The 22,629-nt window shown below is 36.6% G+C and overlaps 2 protein-coding genes across 6 annotated transcripts in view; both read left to right on the top strand.

Annotated features, from left to right (window-relative positions):
- zgc:154055 (uncharacterized protein LOC556036 homolog) overlaps positions 1 to 14,690 on the top strand; it is a 41,505-nt gene extending 26,815 nt beyond the window's left edge. Inside the window, exons 1-11 of one of the 4 annotated variants that reach the window (XM_051869073.1) lie at positions 5,378 to 5,817; positions 6,311 to 6,337; positions 6,967 to 7,075; positions 8,032 to 8,157; positions 8,826 to 8,999; positions 10,958 to 11,175; positions 11,267 to 11,428; positions 12,571 to 12,712; positions 12,886 to 13,106; positions 13,604 to 13,755; positions 13,922 to 14,690. In XM_051869073.1, coding sequence (XP_051725033.1) covers positions 5,633 to 5,817; positions 6,311 to 6,337; positions 6,967 to 7,075; positions 8,032 to 8,157; positions 8,826 to 8,999; positions 10,958 to 11,175; positions 11,267 to 11,428; positions 12,571 to 12,712; positions 12,886 to 13,106; positions 13,604 to 13,755; positions 13,922 to 14,103 — 1,698 coding nt within the window. In that variant the 5' untranslated portion in view covers positions 5,378 to 5,632 and the 3' untranslated portion in view covers positions 14,104 to 14,690. Of the gene's footprint in view, positions 1 to 5,377; positions 5,818 to 5,845; positions 6,488 to 6,966; positions 7,076 to 8,031; positions 8,158 to 8,825; positions 9,000 to 10,957; positions 11,176 to 11,266; positions 11,429 to 12,570; positions 12,713 to 12,885; positions 13,107 to 13,603; positions 13,756 to 13,921 lie in introns of those variants that run through there. The other 3 variants (XM_051869074.1, XM_051869075.1, XM_051869076.1) reach the window with 3 other exon arrangements.
- A 141-nt stretch (positions 14,691 to 14,831) lies between these two features.
- Positions 14,832 to 21,475, top strand: tdh2 (L-threonine dehydrogenase 2). Of its 2 annotated transcripts, XM_051869080.1 has the most exons (9): positions 14,832 to 15,361; positions 15,551 to 15,707; positions 16,442 to 16,484; positions 16,725 to 16,795; positions 17,679 to 17,828; positions 18,009 to 18,181; positions 19,230 to 19,320; positions 20,459 to 20,728; positions 21,030 to 21,475. In XM_051869080.1, exons 2-9 carry the CDS (start codon positions 15,560 to 15,562, stop codon positions 21,173 to 21,175), a joined length of 1,092 nt encoding a protein of 363 aa, XP_051725040.1. In that variant the 5' UTR covers positions 14,832 to 15,361; positions 15,551 to 15,559; the 3' UTR covers positions 21,176 to 21,475. The 2 variants fall into 2 exon arrangements, with proteins under 2 accessions (XP_051725040.1, XP_051725041.1); XM_051869081.1 differs by lacking the exon at positions 15,551 to 15,707 and having other exon boundaries at positions 14,887 to 15,361.
- The last annotated feature ends 1,154 nt before the right edge of the window (positions 21,476 to 22,629 follow it).

The following is a 22,629-nucleotide window of genomic DNA, read 5'->3' on the forward strand; positions in this document are numbered from 1 at the left end:
TTTTCTATTCTAGGCCTCGAGGAAATCTGGATCTGGAACACAACTAAACACTTTTTGTGTCTTCTCAGGTGACCTAAATAGTTCATGTTTCTGTTAAAAGGCGGAATCTAAAGCAGCCCTCATGTGAGATGTTCAATGAAGGTATTGCCCTAATGCCACTGGGTTTATGAGATACAAACTACAAAAGCTTGTAATATTAGTGTTGAGAACAGCTTTAAGAAAGAAAACTTTATCTTTCACGCCTCTCTCTCTCTCTCTCCATATATTTATCTAGCATGAGATCATTTCTTGGCAGTCACATGGCTCCTTCTGTCAGCCAGTCCTGTCTCTGCAGTTACAATCGATAAAGCAATTGGTACACTGTTTGACTCATTTAGTGATAAATTCAGCCTTGTCTGCGTAAAAACCCTCTGAGTTTATTCTTGTCAGGATGTGCAAGATGGAAGAATTAAAGCAAGATAAGAACTGCACAAAACAGTTTGGATAATTACACAAATATATAAATCAACACAATACTGTGAATACATTTTGAAGATTGTATTTACAAATAGAACTTTATTTACAAATTTAAAGCAATAATGATGTTCAAAAGATTTATACATTTTTGGTCACTAGATTTTGGTCCAATTTTTATTATTAACTACGACTTTTGCCTCAATAAACTCTTAATTACTGCTTATTAATAGTTGGTAAGGCAGCTGTTACATTTAGGTATTGGGTAGGATTAAGGGATGTAGAATATGATCATGCAGAATAAGGCATTAATATGTGATGTATAAGTACTAATAAACAGCCAATATCCTACTGCATGCTAATAATAAGCACCTAGTTAATAGTAAGAATTGGACCCTAAACTAAAGTGAGTTACAGTGAAGGATGTTTTTTCCCCCTTTCTCTTGAATTACAATATCCAATACAATATCTCTTCAATTTAATTTTAAGGCATCTTTATCAATTGAAGGCAACTTTTAAAGCACTTTTTAGTTTTTAGATTAAAAGTCAGTCATTGTGTTCGATTTCAGTAAACAGGTTGATTGAAAGCAAAAGCATGTTTTATACCCTTAACAGTGCACTAAATATTTGTACATCAAACATTTGCTTAATCAAAAAACATATTATATACATTACCGTTCAAAAGTTTTTTTAATGTTTTCAAATTAAGTCTCTTATTCTTACCAAGGCTGCATTTATTTGATCAAAAATACAGTAAATATTGTAAATATATATATACAACAGAAATATCATTACAATTTAAAATAACTGTTTTGTATTTTAATATATATTAAAATGAATGCCTGTGATGGAAAAGCAAACTTTTCAGCAGCCATTACTCAAGTCTCATGATCCTTTTTTTAAACAATGTAAAAGCCTTTTCTTTCACTTTCAATCAGTTTAATGCATCTTTGCTGAATAGAAGTATTTATTTAATACATAATCTATTTTTAACAAATTGTTAATGCACATTCAGCCCCAAGACAAAATTTGTAAAAATATAAAGGTCCTCTTTGATATGTTTTGATTTTATCGTGAAGCTTTTGACATAAGCATTTACAGTATATATGCACAAAAGCAGTGCTATTTCCTGTTCTTGTAATTACGTAAACTGAACTTTAATGGGTTCTGTGGAAGTATAAATAACATATATATATATATATATATATATATATATATATATAAATCTAGTAACCTCACTGTGTATATGAAAGTTTCCCAAGCACAACATTCTCAAACATCAAGCAAAAAAGGTATGTTAGACCAACCACCGACAGTGGGCTGAAAAGCTTCTCACTTGTTGCAGCTATGAGCCTTAGAGTGTGGGTTATTTTTAGGTTTTAATAGAGAAGGTGACAAAATGTCTGAACACAAACTCACACTTCCTGTGAGGCTGCTGCTCGGGATCACAGCCAAGCCGACGGGAGAGTGTTTCATCTGCCTCTCAACAGAGTGAGAATCGTCTGGAATTGAGGTTCATTTTGGTGAGACCAAGATGTTTGAGAGTTGTGGAAAGAGTGAAGGCGGCTTTCATGGGGATGTCACACAGTAGGTCTGATTCCTCCTCGCACTCCTCCAGCTCATACGTGGCGTCATCCAGCATCTCTTTGTGGCGGTGACACACCTGCTCCACCTTCAGCCTGTGGATCTCCCCCCGTAAGTGAATCAACTGCCGTGCGAGATGGTTATCCTGCATCTGCATCTCCCTCTGAGGAGAAATGAGAGAGAGAAAGAGAGAGCGAGAATGATTTTATAGCTCACACATTTCTGTGGACTACAGCTAAAACCAGATACTTTGATAACCAGCAGTAATTATAATGAGTTTAAATTATTCAGAACAGCAGTCACACATGCAGGGAATTGTCCACACCTTTCTGTCGAACACCCACTCAAGTTTCTGCAGCTGTGTGGCATTTAAGTGTAATACGCCGAGAGACTAGAGTCATGCCACCTGTGTTGTACTATGCCAAAGATTTCAACATCAGTTGACATGTATCTCACTTCACAGCAGTCTGTCTCTTTACCCAAATTAAACTGACTGCTTAACTGTTATATTATGTAATTTTATACTATATGTAAAGTAGATAGACTATATATATATATATATATATATATATATATATATAGGGTAAATTCAGGTTGATTGGGATACTTTTTCTAATTCATCTCAATGGCAAAAAGTGTCCCAATCACCCTGAACTAAACCCTAGTTATATATAACATTAGTAATTTTGCTTTTTATGCACTACTGTTCAAATGTTTGGAGTCCATAAGTCCATTTTTTTTTTTTTTTTTTTTTTTTTTTTTTACATTTTTTGAAAGAAGTCTCTCAAGTCTGCATTTATTTGATTAAAAAACAGTAATATTCTGAAATATTATTTCAACTTAAAATAACTGTTTTCTATTTGAATTTGTTTTCTAATTTATTTCTGTGATGTCAAAGCTGAATTTTCAGCAGCCATTACTCCAGTGTCTTAATATTTTTGTTGAAGATGCCATGCATCTTCTTTAGGATTCTTTGATGAAAAGAAAGATCAAAAGAACAGCATTTGTTTGAAATAGAAATATTTTGCAACATTATAAATGTCTTTACTGTCCCTTTTGATTATATTAATGTGCCCTTGCTGAATAAAAGTATATATATATATATATATATATATATATATACACTAAGTATATATATTTTTTTTGGAAAATAATATATATATATATTTCCAAAAAATATATATATATAAATTTTATAAATTTTGAATGGTATTTTTTCTTGCATGTTCAAGAACAACTTGGGAAAAAAATGCTTTTAGTTCCCAAAATGACCCAAAGACCCAAAGTTTAAAAATCCCAAAACCACTGATGGTGTATGTGGACAGACAGACAAGATAGACAGATAGATAGATAGATAGATAGATAGATAGATAGATAGATAGATAGATAGATAGATAGATAGTTTATCATATTAATTATTATACCCTTTTTCGACAATGACTATATCTAAACTAGACAAAAGTTAAAAATATAAAACTTATGAAATATAAATACCAGTCAGTTTCTGAGCCACTGTAACGCGTCGTCTATCGTATCAAAGCCGCATATATTCTTATAAGGCATCCCATCTTTCCAGTCGTTGGATAGCTGGGTGTCCTTCTCCACAGATTCTGGGCTGCTGACATTTGAACTGTCTGTGGCATCAATCCACGGGCGAGCCTGCAGTCGCTCTTTCCATTCTAAGTAGTTTGAGGAGTTTGAGTTTCTCTGTCAGGGCTTTCACACTGTCCAGATCCTCCATATCTCCCTCAGAGCTCTCATCTGCTCCCAGCTCTCTGAACTCCATCACTGTGCTGCTTTCATTCCAGCTGGGCGAGACTGTGACTTGTGACTGCTCAGACATGTGTACTGTGTGCCTGATCATGTGCACGAGTGATTAATCTCAAGAGGTGTGCTGTGCTCATGTCTATATAGACAGAAAAGTGACCGCCCATGTCCTGCAGCCAAATGACATGATCAGAGTTTAATCTGAGAACTTTAAACAGTCTGAACTTGTATGTTGCGGCCAGATGCGATATTTCGTGTTCATGTGAAACTATTCAAGTGGCACAGGGTCACTGACACCCTTAAAAACCTATAGTAAACAGCTTCTCACACACCTCACAAATTGCGTTGGCTAAAGTGAAAAATATGTTAAGTTCCAGGACAGACAGTTTTCATCAAACAATACGTTTTCTCAAAGGCAACTAAGAAATTACGGTAAATATTTATGTATTTTGTGGCCCAAAGCTCACTCACACTTTTTATCTATCAACAAATCAGCGCGACTGCACCAACTGGGCCTATAGCCAACGTGAGTCTTTGCAACTGTTGTATAACAGAATGTCTCCATCTTCTGCTGATGTTGAGGAATTGCAAGGAGAATCTATTACAATCTAGCATCAGAATCAGTCAGATATAATTTATTAGGCTATTCTAAAACCAATGGTAGGCCTGTAAGTGGGTTTTCAAACAGGGCCCCGGCCGGGACCCCCAGAGAGCCGCAAGGGGATGCTAGGGAGTCCTCAAAAAGTAAAGAGAAAAAATATGTAAATAAATAAATAAATAAAAAGACATTCAAATATTTAGAAAAATAATATTGAAAATATTATTAATACAGAAACAATAATGAAGACTGTTAAGCACACATTAATTGAAAGATAAAAAGCAAAAGAAGAAACTTAAAAGAAAGTAAATATTTTCTAGATATTAGCCTATAGGCTATTTTTCACAGTATAAATTGATCTTCATGTTTGGTTTGTGGCATCAAAATGTTTGAAGACTCACATTATTAAATGTAAAACAAATATTTAACTGATTTTTAAAAAGTAAAACAGGTTCAACCCTGACAAAAAATATAAAGAAAATGTTTTTTTTTCTATCCAACATTATCTGAATTAATTTATTTTAGTTGTCTAAACCAGACTACATTTTAAAAATACTTAACTTACACTGACTTTGTATTAGTTCAGTTCAGTAAACATTAGTCACTGCATGTTGACAATGACACTTCATTCAGCATTTTTGTCACTTATTTTTGTAAACATTTTTCTTGATTTATTCATGTTTTTCTTAATTAATTGGCTGTAGCTTATGCCCTCCGTCTTCATTTTTCCTGCTGCTACCACCACCACCACCATCATCATCATCACCATCAGCATCAGCATGGTGCAGAGACACCCTCAAGGGTCTCAGTTGTAAGATCACCAAAAACTGTAACAAATTGCTTCACAAGTTCTAAAGGCCTGTGTTTTGTAATTATTGCCCTAATACTCTGGGGGGGGTTGAACAGCCACAACAATAAACAGAAACATCACAAAAAGAGAAGAGGGCTGGGACTTCAAGAACGGAAACGAAAGTACAGAAGCAAAAACGAAAGTACAGAAGCACGAGCAGACACACCTCCCGCCGCTCGCGCACAGTCGATTTTATATTTGCCAGATGCCGGTAGCCTAAGTTTTATAACATCGTACTTTAACATCGAGAGGTGGACACAGTTTTGTAGAGGATTACCTTATAACATTTGCGGAAGACAGAGACCCGGAGTAGTGGCTCGCCCACCAGCTGTCTAAACTAAGCGTGAGAGCTACCAGATGGTGGTTGTTGTCCTTGTGAAATGGAGTTGTCGGAGCACATCAAGACGGCTAATGTTGAAGATGTTACCCTGAGAAGACCTTTCCATCCAGCGCTCAGAGGAACCCTGTGCGTTACCAGCCACCACCTTCTGTTTTCAGACAGAAAGGATGAAGCTTCCTGGCAACTTCTCATTCTCCTCAGGAACATCGATGCCATTGAGAAAAGGTAGAGAGACAGCTGTTCTCATCAGCTGGAGTTTAATTATTTTCTGCTGGGGCGGAAAACCCATCATAAACCAGCCTAAATTGGTTTGCTGGTATTTCAGTTTCGTTTTGTTGGTGTAACCAAATATATTTGATTCATAATATTTGATATAAGTTGATTCAGTTATGTTAAGTAATGTTTTTTGTTTATTTATTGTTTAGTGTTACCATATAACATACTTTTGATTCAGCAGCATTTTTTCATGTATGTAGCTTATTGTTGATCAATGCTGAAACATGTTCAGAAAAAAATAATACACCTTTCCTTTGTAAATGCATAACTCATATTCTCATTAATACGTCCATCTACTCTTTGAATCACATTTGGGTCATAATTACACCAGATAAGGTTAGAAAATTGTTTGTGTCTGATCCCTGAAGTGACCTACTTCTGTAATATTAAACTCTAATTCTCTCTTTCTCTAATATAACCCATCACTTTTCCTGTGTATCAGTGTCGAGAATCTTTTTGGATACCCCAGGTACACTTCTAAAGCAGGCCCTATGTTTGATGTGTGGACTGTTGCTCATTGAAGCTGCCGTTTTATTCTGATTTGGGATCTGCCGTTAATTTATTCAGTGATATTAAGAAATGAGGAGAGCAGTGGCAGTGGGCAGCATCTCATTTCAGTGTAAGAAGGCAACTTCTAAAATGAGCTGCGCTGGCAATGTGTTCTTAGCTTATGGCAGGAAGGAGAACAATGAGCATTTTGCAAGATCTTTTCTGCTTTGCAATGAGCATTTATGTAAAAGATCATATCACTATCATATCACTCTGACATGCTTTTTGTGTTTTGAATACAGGCAAAGCAGCAATATTCATGTACATGATATGCAATATATATTTATGTTTGTAATCTAATGTTCAAATATGGAAATACAACGAGAGGGACTGTTAGCTTACATTCTATTAAAGTTTTGTTTAGAGCTCAGTCATACCTCTCAATTTATCTCACTGTCTCTCTGCTAGCCTTACGCACATGGCTTGTTTTTGCTTCCTGCTTCTGTCTCTACTGAGGCCCCAATGGGGATGATTGTATTGAATTTGAGAATGTGAGCAAGGCGTGTTCTTAAAAATGTGTGTGGGGGTGTTTGTATGTGTCTAAAACAGGACTATGGGATCCTCTGGTACTATCACCATTAAATGTAAGGACCTGCTTGTTCTTCAGTTGGAAATTCCTGGAATGGAGGAATGTCTGAACATAGCCAGTTCTATAGAGGTACTAAATATAGTTATCACTTTTTGCACTTGCAACAAGGATTAATATTGCTCGTTTTTAGGAATATGTACTCTACTGTCTGTTGTCTGTTTTTTAAAGATTTTAAAGTGTTTTTAAAAAGTCTTAAGTTTACCAAGGCTGCATTTATTTGATCAAAAATACTGTAAGTAAATAAACAAATCTTACTGACCCCAAACATTTGAATGGTAGTACATTTGAACAAACCTCTCACCCTAAGTATTAAATGTTGGCACGCAACTTGTCCCCAACCATTTGTGCTACGGACATAAAATAAACCTCAAATCAAGCAGTTTGTTGAAGAGAGGTGTGGGATTACTTTGATTGGACTTGTAATTCAACTTACGAACAGTATACAATAAAATACACTAATACAATAAATTTAGGGTTGCACCTATATTACATTTCTGTCTTTCATATTATGGCTGATAAGTGTCGCCCGATATTAAAATTCTGTTCTATTTTGTCTGAATGCATTTAGGCTTCATAACATAATGTGCAGTATGTAAAATTAAGATTCATTCTGAGATTTGCTAAAGATTGCATTTAGCAGTGTTATTATATTATTATTATTAGTGATTTAAATGAATCGCTTTGAATTAGTATTAGGTGATGGCAAAGAGTTTATCCAAATGTACAAATTGGGGAAAAAATTATCATGCACAATTAAATATCCAATATTGGCCGATACAGCTAAATTAAAAATGAATCTATTAAGAAAATCTTTAATATCTTTAATATCTACAAAAGTTTTTCTTTTAAGAGGAAAACTTCTCTTAAAAGATGACTTTTAAAGATGACTAAAGATGCCATCAAGCATATATTCTGAAAGAACAAGCCAATCTTCACTCTAGACACTGGCAGTAAAATGAATGTTCAGACCAGCACTGCCTCATCTTTAATGAGAGTAGATTCTGATATTGTCTCTGTCTCTGTAGGCTCTCTCGGCTCTGGAAAGTGTAACAGAGATGTATCCCTTTTTCTATAGACCGTCACACCTTACTCTGCATGGCCCGTGGGGCCTGTCCTCAACAGAGCAATATTACAAACAAACAGAAAGACTGGTGAGCTGTATTTTTCTTTCTTTCACTTTCACTTCCCTTTGCTTCAGAACAGTTAATGTCATCCTGTTTTTCTCTCACTTTGAGAAACACACAATGAAATAGACAAACACAAACAAATGGTCTTCAAAATCATTACTTAATATAAGCTATTGCTTTGTTTCCTGAAAGGAAGTCAGACAGGAAGCACTTTGTTTGCCACAGGAAACTAAAAGCAGTTGTGAGACGTGTGACACTAAAATTCATAACAGTGTGTTCTCTTTCTCTATACTTAGTTTCTAATTTTTCACACATATGCATCTTTCTTTTTAATATTTGTGATTTATTTTTTTCTATGCCTTGTTTGTTTCCATAGCTTTAATTATCACCCATTGTCATCTCACAGCTGTTTCAAGGGCCTTCTTTTCTGTCCATAGCTGTAGATGTTTATCTCTCGTCCCCTGACTTCCTGTCCTTTTGGCACGACATCATATTTGTTTCATAATAACAGTGTTTTTTACTTGTCATTCTTTTTTATCAGTTTTAAATGCTGTATCTATCTTATATAAAATCGATTATTTATAAGAATATATTTATAACTGTTTAAATAAACATGTATACATGTATGTGTATTTGACTATACATGAACATGGTTGTGTATGTTCATAATATGTGCATGTGTGTGTGAGCAGTGGGACAGGTGGAGAGTCAGTACAGTAAACTCAGATTTCTCTGTATGCCCATCGTATCCACGTGCGGTCATTGTGCCTCGCGAGGTGGATGATGAGAAGCTGGTCCAGTCAGCCCGGTTCAGACAGGGCGGAAGATTTCCTGTGCTCTCCTACTGTCACCTTAGGAACGGAATGGTGAGTGTATGATGTTTTCCTGTATCTCAAATCATGGCCGTAGCAGGGTTTGAAAATTAGTGAGGCCTGGGGTATTTTGTCAGAACCTTTTTGCCATTCTACACTTTGGGTACACTCTCTGTTCTGTCTGTTTTGGGGTGTCAACAGACGTTAAATTAGAGCTTATTTATTGCATCACAATTTGTTAATACTTCACTATAGGCTAGGTAATTTTATTATTTTTATTTGTTTATTATTCATGTAACAATACTTATTACTGTAATAGTTTTAATAAGCATTAATAAGCATTGCTATACAGTGGGTACGGAAAGTATTCAGACCCCCTTAAATTTTTCACTCTTTGTTATATTGCAGCCATTTGCTAAAATCATTTAAGTTCATTTTTTTTCCTCATTAATGTACACACAGCACCCCACATTGACAGAAAAACACAGAATTGTTGACATTTTTGCAGATTTATTAAAAAAGAAAAACTGAAATATCACATGGTCCTAAGTATTCAGACCCTTTGCTCAGTATTTAGTAGAAGCACCCTTTTGATCTAATACAGCCATGAGTCTTTTTGGGAAAGATGCAACAAGTTTTTCACACCTGGATTTGGGGATCCTCTGCCATTCCTCCTTGCAGATCCTCTCCAGTTCTGTCAGGTTGGATGGTATAAACGTTGGTGGACAGCCATTTTTAGGTCTCTCCAGAGATGCTCAATTGGGTTTAAGTCAGGGCTCTGGCTGGGTCATTCAAGAACAGTCACGGAGTTGTTGTGAAGCCACTCCTTCGTTATTTTAGCTGTGTGCTTAGGGTCATTGTCTTGTTGGAAGGTAAACCTTCGGCCCAGTCTGAGGTCCTGAGCACTCTGGAGAAGGTTTTCGTCCAGGATATCCCTGTACTTGGCCGCATTCATCTTTCCCTAGATTGCAACCAGTTGTCCTGTCCCTGCAGCTGAAAAACACCCCCACAGCATGATGCTGCCACCACCATGCTTCACTGTTGGGACTGTATTGGACAGGTGATGAGCAGTGCCTGGTTTTCTCCACACATACCGCTTAGAATTAAGGCCAAAAAGTTCTATCTTGGTCTCATCAGACCAGAGAATCTTATTTCTCACCATCTTAGCAAACTCCATGCGGGCTTTCATGTGTCTTGCACTGAGGAGAGGCTTCTGTCGGGCCACTCTGCCATAAAGCCCCGACTGGTGGAGGGCTGCAGTGATGGTTGACTTTCTACAACTTTCTCCCATCTCCCGACTGCATCTCTGGAGCTCAGCCACAGTGATCTTTGGGTTCTTCTTTACCTCTTTCACCAAGGCTCTTCTCCCCCGATAGCTCAGTTTGGCCGGACGGCCAGCTCTAGGAAGGGTTCTGGTCGTCCCAAACGTCTTCCATTTAAGGATTATGGAGGCCACTGTGCTCTTAGGAACCCTAAGTGCAGCAGAAAGTTTTTTGTAACCTTGGCCAGATCTGTGCCTTGCCACAATTCTGTCTCTGAGCTCTTCAGGCAGTTCCTTTGACCTCATGATTCTCATTTGCTCTGACATGCACTGTGAGCTGTAAGGTCTTGTATAGACAGGTGTGTGGCTTTCCTAATCAAGTCCAATCAGTATAATCAAACACAGCTGGACTCAAATGAAGGTGTAGAACCATCTCAAGGATGATCAGAAGAAATGGACAGCACCAGAGTTAAATATATGAGTGTCACAGCAAAGGGTCTAGGACCATGTGATATTTCAGTTTTTCTTTTTTAATAAATCTGCAAAAATGTCAACAATTCTGTGTTTTTCTGTCAATATGGGGTGCTGTGTGTACATTAATGAGGAAAAAAAATGAACTTAAATGATTTTAGCAAATGGCTGCAATATAACAATGAGTGAAAAATTTAAGGGGGTCTGAATACTTTCCGTACCCACTGTAAATTTTGTAATAAATTATACAAAGGAAAAGTTATTTGTATCTGTTCCCTAGGTGATCATGCGAAGCAGCCAGCCCTTGACAGGAGCCAATAGGAAGAGATGTAAGGAGGATGAGCTCCTTCTCCAGGCTGTGATTGATGGGTCAGAGTTGGGTTACATCATTGATCTGCGTTCTGCCCAGCAAGCCCAGCAGGCCCGGATGACAGGAGGGGGTTTTGAGTCTAAATCCTGTTATAGCTACTGGAAAAGAATCAATAGACACCATGAAAGGTGAGAGGGAATATTACAAGACATTTTTAATTGTCTGAAATTATGCGACACATTTGACTTTGATTTTACATGTCATCATGTGTATTTACAGGGGTAAGATACTGCAGGAGAGTCTTATTAAACTGGTGGAAGCGTGTAGTGACCCGTCTCATAGTGTGGACCGATGGCTCAGTAAATTGGAGAACTCCAAATGGCTTTCTCATGTTCACAGTGCGCTGTCCACTGCAGGACTGGTGGTAGAGTGTGTGGAGAGGTGGGAAGATCTATTACTTTGGTGTTTTAAAGGGACACTACAGAATTCTAGGCTCCCTGTAACCATCTGTACTTGAAACATAAAATTGCAGTTTTATTAAATTATTGTAGGTTTTCTGTATTGACTCAGAACAAGGCAATAACACAGTTTAACACTAGTTTTTTTATGTACTGGCTCAATAATTAATTTCCAATGAAAAATTAAATTCTCTGTAGTGTACCTTTAACTATTATTGTGGTTTGCTTTTCACATTCTCTCTCTTATTATTTTATTTACTGCCTTTGTGTAACTAACAGATGATTTGTATGTTTTGATGCTTTTGATGTCATTTTTGTTTGACCCGCATATCTATGAATTTTTGATGAGTTTCTTTTTTTTATTTATTTTTTTGAAAACATTTTAAAATGTAATTTATTCTTGTGATGGCAAAGCTGAATATTCAGAAATTATTTTAACATGCTGATTTGCTGCTCAAGAACCATTTCTCATTATTATCAATGTTGAAAACAGTTGTGCCGCTTAATATTTTTGTGAAAACAGTGATACATGTTTTCAGGATTCTCTGATGAACAGAAAGTTTGAAAGAACAGCATTTATTTAAAATAGAAATCTTTTGTAACATTATAACTTTACTAACCACAAATTTCTGAATGTTAATATATACAGTATATATACACACAGTCAAACCAAAAATTATTCAGACATTTTTTAAATTTTTGATATATTTTTACTAGTGGGTGCAGGACACTAGTTCATTTATGTAAGTGAGGATAGCAAAATAAAGTAAACTGTGACATATTATACCCAAAAATTCTTCATACAGTGGACTACCAGTAAAGTTGATAAAAATTTGGAACCAAAAATTATTCAGACACTTTGACCTGACCATGTTTTGCTTAAGTGTTATCTGACATAATTAAGATTATTTTTTTCTGACACAGTTTAACTCTGAGATCTTGTCATATTTTATTACCATTTTTTTTAAACTATAGTGAATAAACTGAAATAATGAATGAAATGTTCAAGGTGTCTGAATAAATTTTGGTTTGACTGTACAGTATATTAGTTCTGTTGATTTTTAAGTCATGTGCTTATGCATGGCTCTGGGATGTATTGTTGTGTCATGTGGTCTGTTTTTGCAGGGATGGTCACTCTGTGCTTGTGCATGGCTCTGAAGGGACAGACAGTACACTGCTGGTGAGCTCATTGGCTCAACTTATCCTAGACCCCGCCTCTAGAACTCTCACTGGCTTCCTCTGCCTACTGGAGAGGGACTGGATACAGGTGAATGTTTGTTCGTGTGACATCATTTGTGCTCAGGCATGTGTGATTGTGAAATTTGTGAATGTTTACGGATGCATTATGCCAACAAAGCCACTTTACTATAAAACTACATCTAATAAGTGTCTCAGATCTGTTTGTCAGAAAGTTGATGAATTTTGTTTGTTGTTTCTCAGGCTGGACACCCATTCCAGCAGCGCTGTGCTCATTCAGCATACTCTCATGCCCGTCTGAAGCAGGAGTGCCCGTCCTTCCTGCTGCTGCTTGACTGTGTGTGGCAGGTGTGGCGGCAATTTCCTCTGGCATTGGAGTTTAGTGAGGCCCTGCTGCTCCGATTGGCACAAGAGGTTTACGCTTCTAACTATGGAACCTTTCTATGTAACAACGAGCAGGAGAGGTGGGCAAAAATTATCCTTATATGACACACATTATTATGCCCCATTCAAAAGTTAAAATTATTTTTTAATGTTTTTAAAAAATGTCTCTTATGCTCACCAAGGCTGAATTTATTTGATCAAAAATACAGTAAAAAATAATAATGTGAAATATTGTTACAATTTAAAATAACTGTGTTTGATTTCAGTATATTTTAAAAAGTAACTTATTCCTATGATGGCAAAATTTTCAGCAGCCATCACTCCAGCCTTCAGTATCAAATGATCCTTCAGAAATCATGCTGATTTGGTGCTCAAGAAACATTAGTTTTGTGCTTTGTGCTGCTTCATATTTTTGTGAAACCATGATACATTTTTATTACTTTAAATTACATGGATGAACAGAAATTTAAACTAGAAATATTTAATATTTTAAAAATTACTGACTCCAAACTTTTGAGCAGTAGTGCATGTATAGTGTATAATTTCTTTATTTATTTTTAATTTTTGCCTGGAATAGATGTGCTGCAGGAGTGAAGGAGAACACACACTGTTTGTTTCAGTCCCTACTGAGTCCTGATATTGAAGAGCAGTACCTCAACCCACTGTATGAACCCACTGATTTGGCCATTTGGCCATCAGTGCATCCTCAGTCCTTACAACTATGGACAGGTTAGGTCCAGATCATTCAGTAAATACACACATAAATACAAAGTTACAGCTGTGGTGTGATAATGTTATTGGAGTTTATTGGAATTATTATGTAGAGTCTGATTTTGAAAGAAAAAGCATACACTTTCACAGGGTCCTCATTATCTCTGTATGGGTTTGTGGGTAGGGCTGTTCCTCAGGTGGACTGAGTATGCTCAGAACATGGAGGAAGCTCGAGAGGAGGTTTGGAGCATTGTGAAAGAGCACCGTGAGAGATCTGGACCTGACCGGACCAATAAAATGCCTAGTACACACTGTGACACCTTGACCCCATTTGAGAACCTCATGGATGAGCTGACTATTTTGTGACCTCATGGTAGAAAGGACATTGTTGAGACTGTTACTATTGTACATTTCTTGGCAAGAATGAAATTGAACTAATGAAATTAGTATCACTGTCAATCAGATATATCAGATATTATGTAATTTATGAAAACAATCTGATGTTCTATCATTGAATAGTAATCAGACATACTTACATGTGAAGTTCAGACATATTGAAGGCCATCTGCCTCACTTTCAAGCAAAATGCTAATATAAATGTTCCCAAATTTTGGAAAAAATGTGTTTATTATAGTGTGTTTGAATAGTTTGTTGTTGGAATTTACTGTGATTATATGAGACAGCATCAATGATGATGTTTTATTGTAAACACTGTTACAGACAGCTGAATGTTGAATCAGGTGAATGTTTGAAGACCTATTAGAAGGTCATTTTATACATGTTTGAGAAGTTACAAATAGCATTTGCCAGTGGAACATGGTTTATAATGAATTATTGCACAGTTCTCTGGAATACTTGATTCTGATTAGTTAATTGCCGCATTCAGTGTTCAGATATTTTCAAATAATGACTGTCGTCTAGGGAAATATTTTAATAAATATTATTAAAATGTTTCCTAGCAGAGTGTTTGTATTGTAACATTTTGATACATTTACTTTTTTATTTGATTTTTATTTTATTGAATGTATAACAGACATTTTTTTTCTATTCAAAAATTATTATATTAGGCTATATTATTGTTTTACATGTTTGACATTAAAGTATATTAGAAATATATATTATTTGACTATAAAATTATAACGGGGAATTTGCGCTCGCGCGCGCGCGCGCACACACACACATACACAGACACACACAGACAATAACATCTCACTGGCCAATGAAGTCCTCAGGGTAAAGCCCCAGCTCAGCTAAACTCACCCACACAATATAAATCCGGAGTGGGCAGCCCGTCAGCAAGTTTGCCCTCTTGTAGCTTTAATGAACACCACAGTCATTATCACGCGATAGTATGTGCTAGCATAACGATAAAACTACATTTCCCAGAATTCTCTGCTCCGGCAGCTTGTTTATCCAATGGTCATTCGATGCGCTCCTCCGGCAACCAATCGGACAGTAATCTCTTAATTCTAATGGTTAAATACCATGAAAATCCCTCTTATCAGCACTATTTACTTACTCAATTTTCCACCTCCGGATAGGTCTACACCACAGCAATGTTGTGATTTTGGTGAAAGACACGTGTTTTACATCATCACGGATTTTAAGTTTTGATAAGCTCAAGGTGAGACGTTGCGCTTTTTCTTGAACTAATGATTTACATATTAATCGTGTATGAATCAGCCCACTTTTAAAGATGAAATAACGACTTAGCTTTCAGTTTTATCGAAGAAAAATGTAAAATTGTTAGGCTACTATGTTCTTCCTGAACCGTCCATTCGGTTTGATGCATGATATGTTTATTAACTGACAGATAGACGACATGCTGTCAGGTGTCCGGTTGTGTGTTCGCTCGTTGTGTAAAGGTTGGTCGGTTCGTGGCATGAGTTTGTCTCCGCGTCAAATCAACCGATGGCCGAGCAACGAGTCCTCCGAGCCTCCGACGGACAGTCCTCGAGTCCTTATCACAGGTGCCATCTGTTTCCCAGCTGCTTAAATAACGTGTGACAAACTGTAATGTTTTGATGGAAAAGTCAGCACTTCCATCACGTCTTCTGTGTTTGTTTTTCATGCCTCGTATTGATCGCCATGACAATAGGTTGGGAATAAACAGTGTTAAAAGCGCTCCGCGTGCGCACAATAGAGCGCGCGGCTGTTTTATGCTTGTGCAATAGCGTGTGTAAAGAGTGAGTAAATGGGCTGTCAGTTAAAGTGGAGTTGAAAAATGTCTGGTCAATAACAATCACGGAGCCTATTTTAAATTACTGTGGCCTGTTTTATGAAACTGCACTGTCATTTGTGTGCTTTTCGCTCTTTTGAGTACTCACCAAAATCTTCACAATAATCCTACTACTTTAGTTTATGTGGCATCAGTCTAAAGCAATCACTGTAGTATAAACTGTATTTTTTTAGTTGTATACTAGAGTTGTATGACACACATGATGTGTGGTATCATGTTTTCTTTTATTGTGCATTCACCTCACCTCCAGTATAGGGGTATTCATTTAAAAAAATAATACACATAAAAGTGACATTTTTAATTCATATTTAGATTTAGGGATATTATTCGGCTTGCCATCGGATTTTATGAGGGCTGCTCATTTGTGGCATTGTGACTGGTGACATTTCTGGTGGTAAAATATTTGTTGCTGAAGTGTGTTTAAACTCCTTTCATTGTTGAATGTGTTTTTCTCCTTTCTAAAAGGTGGCTTAGGACAGCTTGGAGTTGGTCTAGCTCAAATGCTGAGGTTAGTGAACAGCTGAAAGATGTGTAGCATGAGAGAAAATTGAAATCAGACTCCAGACTCCAGGTTTTTACAACTTTGCATAGATTGGATATTTGTCTTGGCTTGCATAGATATTTGCTGTGCAAATTTAACCCTTTTTCATTTTCTGAGGTAGATTCTGTGAAATTCTACAAATGCATGATGAATGATAATTTCACTTTTATTTTTGTCGATTTTGTTTCATAATCATATTTACATCAGGCAGCAATATGGAAAGGAAAACGTTATCCTGTCAGATATTAGGAGGCCTCCAGCTGAAGTTTATAACATGGGTATGTTGACTCTCAATACGGTTCTGATGTAGGCAGGCGGTTGCATCAGGTGCAACATATATATAGAGCCACATGGACAGTGTGGTGCCTTGAACTGGCTGTTAAAATTTACAGTATAAGTTTATTTATCATGTGGCTCTTACATTTCAACGCTCCAAATACATTCCAGTAACAGTGTACAAAAAGGCTCTATATGTTAACTTTAAATAATACAATAGCTAAGACGAAATAATAAAATAAATCTTTAAAGCATTTATTAATCTTATAGGATCAATTACCATTCAAAAGTTTGGGTTTTCAGTTCAGCTTTTGCATTAAATTGATCAAAAGTGATCAATGCTGTTCTTTTGAAGTTTCTAATCATCAATCCTGAAAAAAAATATGAAGGATCACTTGAAGACTGGAGTAATGGCTTCTGAAAATTCAGCTTTGCCATCACAGGAATAAATTACATTTTAAAATATATCAAAATAGAAAACAGTTATTTAAAAATGTAACAATATTTCACAATATTATCACATATATTACTATGTCTGTTTTTGATGTATTTTTAATCAAATAAATGCATCATTGGTGTGCATAAGAGACTTTTTTCAAAAACATTAAAAAATTGTACCGACCCCAAACTTTTGAACGTTGTATTTTTAACGTTTCAACTTGTATAAATTAACAAACATGAATTTAAATACGAGCAATAGTATATTTATGAATGAACATAGATTTACGAACATAGATTTATGAATCAAGCCTAGAATCATGTTCTAAATGCTGTGATAAATATTGTTTATTGTTAGTTCACAATCATGTTAACAAATTGAACATTATTTACATTTCAATCACTTGGCCTCATTCATATTCCTCTGTTGTGTGATTTACCTCACAGGTCCATTTGTGTACGCTGATGTGCTGGACTATAAAAACCTGAGGGAGCTAGTTGTGAATAACAGAATCACCTGGCTAGTGCATTACAGCGCATTGCTCAGTGCTGTCGGGGAAGCTAACATGGCTCTTGCTCGCACCATCAATATCACAGGTGGGAAAACTCAGTCACACATGTTTTAAGCATTAGGGTTAGGTGCTATATGTTATATGACTGCCTAATTTACAACGTAAGGTTTCCACTATCCCTGACGTCCCACATTCTGTCCTTCTCCTGTTGCCCCTGTCCTGATATCTTCTCTTCTCTTCCCCTCACCCACTCCTCTTTCTTTAGGTCTGCATAATGTGTTAGATCTGGCTCTGGAGAACTGCTTGCGACTGTTTGTACCCAGTACCATTGGAGCATTTGGCCCCTCGTCTCCCCGCGACCCAGCCCCTGACCTCTGCATCCAGAGACCTCGCACCATTTATGGAGTTTCCAAAGTCCATGCAGAGCTGATGGGGGAAGTAAAGATTGATGTTTTTTATGTTCTAGTTAGTCTGGGAAAATTAATTAAGTAATAATTATTGAAAATTATGATTTGTGTAAAGGTTCATTGTAAGAGGAATTAGTATGTCTAAATAGTGTATTATGCATATATACTTAATAAGCTTAAAAAGGGTTAGTTCACCCAAAAATTCTGTCATTAATTACTCACCCTCATGTCGTTCCACATCCGTAAGACCTTTGTTCATCTTCGGAACACAAATGAAGATATTTTTAATAAAATCCGAGAGGTTTCTGTCCCTCCATAGAAATCCAAAGCAACTACCACTTTCAAGGTCCAGAAAGGTATGAAAGACATCATTAAAGTACTCCATGTGACTCCAGTGGTTTAACCTTAATTTTATGAAGAAATGTGAGTGCTTTGTTTGTGCAAAAAACATAATTTCCCACTTTATTTACAGAATAATATTATCCAAAGTGTGTTCACACGACAATGTCAGCTCTCGCGTGAACACAAAATTCATGCGTCGTGATGGACAGAAAGCTCTCAGATTTCAATAAAAATATCTTTATTTGTGTTCCGAAGATGAACGAAGGTCTTATGTATGTGGAACGACATGAGGGTGAATAATTAATGACAGAATTTTCAGTTTTGGGTGAACTAACCCTTTAATGTGAACAATTTCTCACTTACATCAGGGTTTCTCAAACTGGGGTTTGTTAGTTGATGAAAAGCTAATAACTAATCATATCTAATGTAAAATTAAAATAAATTAATAAATGGGACTGCATAATAATCACAGTATAGCTTAGTGAGATGATCATATCAAAGGCTTCAATTTAATTAAATAAATTTATTCTTAATTATTATTATTATTATCAACATCAGAGAATTGTGAACATGCAAGTGTTGTTAAAGTATTGCAATATTAACTTAAAATAAATTAACTTCATGTATATATATTACGTCTAAGAGGTTCGACTGACAAAAAAAGTTTGGGAACCCCTGACTTACATTATATGTAATTATGAAATGCTAACATCCTAACTGTGTTCTGATTGGATCAGTATCTCCACCATAAATATGGCCTGGATTTCCGATGCTTGCGATACCCAGGAGTCGTTTCTGCCCACACCAAGCCAGGAGGAGGCACCACTGGTAACCAGCTTCACTTACAGACACAATCTTTAGTTGTACATAAAGACACACACCTCCATACTTATTCACTTATTCATAGAATTGTCGTTTACTTACAATAAACAACACACCTAATCTGACCTATTTGGGGCAGTCGTGGCCTAATGGTTAGAGAGTCAGACTGGTAACCAGATGGTTGTGGGTTCGATCCTCAGTATCAACAGGAAAATGTAAGTGGGGGAATGAATAAACAGCGCTATCTTCCATCCTCAATACCAACCCCGAATTGCTCCCCGGGTGCCACAGCAAATTGCTGCCCACTGCTCCGGGTGTGTGTGTCCATGGTTTGCTGTGGGTGTGTGTGTGTGTGTTCACTACTCACTGCTCCTAATGTGTGTGCATTAACTTAGATGAGTTAAAGGGTTAGTTCATTGGTTAATTCTGTTAGTTAGTTAATTCTGTCATTAATTACTCACCCTCATGTCGTTTTGTGCGCAAAAAAAAACTAAATTTAAAATTAAAACTTACGAATCTTTTGTTTCGAATCTGGTTCGGAGCGTGTATCAAACTGCCAAAGTCACATGATTTCAGTAAACGAGACTTCGTTACATCATAAGTGTATTGAAATTTCAAGGGTTCACCACTGGGGGACATGACTTTGGCAGTTTGATACACGCTCTGAACCACTGATTCGAAACAAAAGATTCATAAAGCTTCGAAGCTTGGGGAAGTAGTGTTTTGAAATCGCCCATCACTAGATATTGTTGAATAAAGTCATTATTTTGTTTTTTTTGGTGCACAAAAAGTATTCTCGTCACTTCATAACATTACGGTTGAACCACTGTGGTCACATGAACTGTTTTAAATATGTCTTTAGTAGCTTTATGGGCATTGAAAGTGTTAATTATCTTGCTGGCAATGGAGGCCTCACTGAGCCATCTGATTTTTAATGAAAAATATCTTAATTTGTGTTCCGAAGATGAACGAAGGTCTTACGGGTTTCGAACAACGTGAGGGTGAGTAATTAATGACAGAATTTTCATTTTTGGGTGAACTAATCCTTTAAATGCAGAGGACAAATTCTGAATATGGGTTTCCATACTTGCCTTTCATTTCATTTTTTACTTTCACTTAGTTGTATATGTCCTCTTTTCCTCAGATTATGCTGTCCAGATCTTTCATGATGCCCTCAGCACCGGCCACCATGAATGTTACTTGCGTTCCAACACTCGGCTTCCCATGATGCACATCTCTGACTGCCACAGGGCCACCGTTGAGTTCATGCAGGCTCCTGAAAGCCGACTTTCACTGCGTACTTACAACATCGCAGCCATGAGCTTCACGCCTGAGGAAGTGGCAGAAGAGATCCGTAAACACCTACCCCACCTGAGGGTCACGTACAATCCTGATACCATCCGGCAGACTATTGGTAAGAACAGTGTGAGTGAATGACCCTTTGAAAGAGTCTGAAATCATTTTGTAATCATATTTTAATATTCTTGTTTTATTGTAGACATAATGCCTCTTGGTCACTGTATGGGTTTTTCTTTAATAATGAAAAAAATATTCTAAAAAAGTCTGAAATAGTTAATTATCGATTTTTAAAAAATCAAATTAAAGGCTTATACATGTATTTTAAAATTCCAAAAGTACAAATAAAGGCTATATAAGCCTTGATAACAATCCATTAAAGCAATGATCTAAATATTCATTAAATGTTCCTTCCATAGCGGACAGTTGGCCTGTGCGGTTTGATGACTCTAATGCACGTCAGGATTGGGGCTGGAAGCCTGCGTACGGCCTGTCAGAGATGGTTACAGACATGTTGGCTTCCATCCGTGAAAAGAGAACCAATGCAGGACTACCTGTCAGCTAGCAGGTCTTCTCAGGGACTGAAACAGAAATCACCAGCATCTTTCCAGTACATTTCTAAACTCATCTATCTCAAATTTTTTAGACCAGGACTCTCTGTCAGTTAGAGAACTGCTGACACAGACAGTTCTCTACAAATGTATGCTTGTGAAGAAAACATGTAAACCAACAGTGAAAACTCACATTCTCCCACCGCTCAGGAGACTCTTGCTGCGTGCAAAATCACATACTGTATTGTAGGCACTACATTTTAATTGATACTTGCATTGCGACCATTACAAAAGTATGTTGTATATAGTGAGAATGTGTGTAGTATGAATGAAATTCAGACATACTACATCCGCCATGTTGTCACTGTCATGTGAATTACGGGGTCAGTTGCCAGTGGATGTGCACTTCAAAATCTTGCCGGAAGTAGTAGGTCACTCGGGTACTTTTCAGCCTAGTGTTTATGAATTCGGACATATTACTTGGTTCACATACAGTTTTGCCTACTATATAGTATTGAAGTTGGCATATTTGGATGCAGGGTCTGTCTTTCTACTCTGTGATCTATTCTTACATAGTTTTTAAGTTGTCATGGGACAGGGGAAAAACAAGGAAACAATAAAATGCTGCTGATAATAATAATAATCGCACACATCATAGACAAAACAGTCCAATTTAATTATTTTAGAGACACCACACTTTTTTATTTTAACTACATGAGAATAGCAAGGTCAGCACTGACAAAAGTTCTGGCCCTATTTCCCCTTAAAGATTTTCAATGATCTGATGTTATAATTAAAACACTGCTGTCCTTATCTTATCCAATCCTTACATTCTTTTTGGGAAGAGTTAAATTTTGACCCCACAGATGCTCTTTTTGTACAAATACAGTAAGGACCATTAGACACCTCCATGTACTGTGTGTCTCAGTTTGAACACAGCCATGGGAAGAAAAGGCTTCAAATCACTACCAGCTCTAGTGTGAATCAAAAGATGATACTGCAATTGTTCCAACTGCTATCTGTGAGGAATTCACAGTTGCCTGAATTTTGGGTTCTGTTAAACCCACTATTGACTGTACTGGCTTTATTTATTTAGAGTCAGCTATCAAAGGGCTCTGGATTCACAATGTATAGTGTGGTGTGAATTAAGCAGTCTACTTAATCACTCAGCATTGCTTATGTATTATTTATACACTGTGAAGAGATATTTTTTTACACTTTTAACACCCAATGCCTTGCAAAAGAAAGGGAGAGTTCTTTAGCTTCTTCCTGTCTGTCTGCCTTCTGTATTGCCTAGTGCAGACAAATAAAAATGACTCTTAACTAAGACAATATGTAGAATGACTCACCTCCCTTCCAAAAGCAAGTGTGATTTCTGGACAAAACACATTGTGTTCATAGTTGAAACTGCCTTAATTTTAAGTATCATTTAACCTCAAAATCTCATTCAGAACTGGTGGAAAATTGC

Source organism: Ctenopharyngodon idella, chromosome 17 (assembly GCF_019924925.1).
Source record: "Ctenopharyngodon idella isolate HZGC_01 chromosome 17, HZGC01, whole genome shotgun sequence".
Taxonomy (NCBI): Eukaryota; Metazoa; Chordata; class Actinopteri; order Cypriniformes; family Xenocyprididae; genus Ctenopharyngodon; species Ctenopharyngodon idella.

Coding starts and splice junctions, on each gene's coding strand:
- tdh2 (XM_051869080.1), top strand. CDS start 15,560: ATGCTGTCAGGTGTCCGGTTGTGTGTTCGCTCGTTGTGTAAAGGTTGG. Junction 16,796..17,678: donor AGCTGAAGTTTATAACATGG/GTATGTTGACTC, acceptor TTTACCTCACAG/GTCCATTTGTGTACGCTGAT. Junction 20,729..21,029: donor TACCATCCGGCAGACTATTG/GTAAGAACAGTG, acceptor TTCCTTCCATAG/CGGACAGTTGGCCTGTGCGG.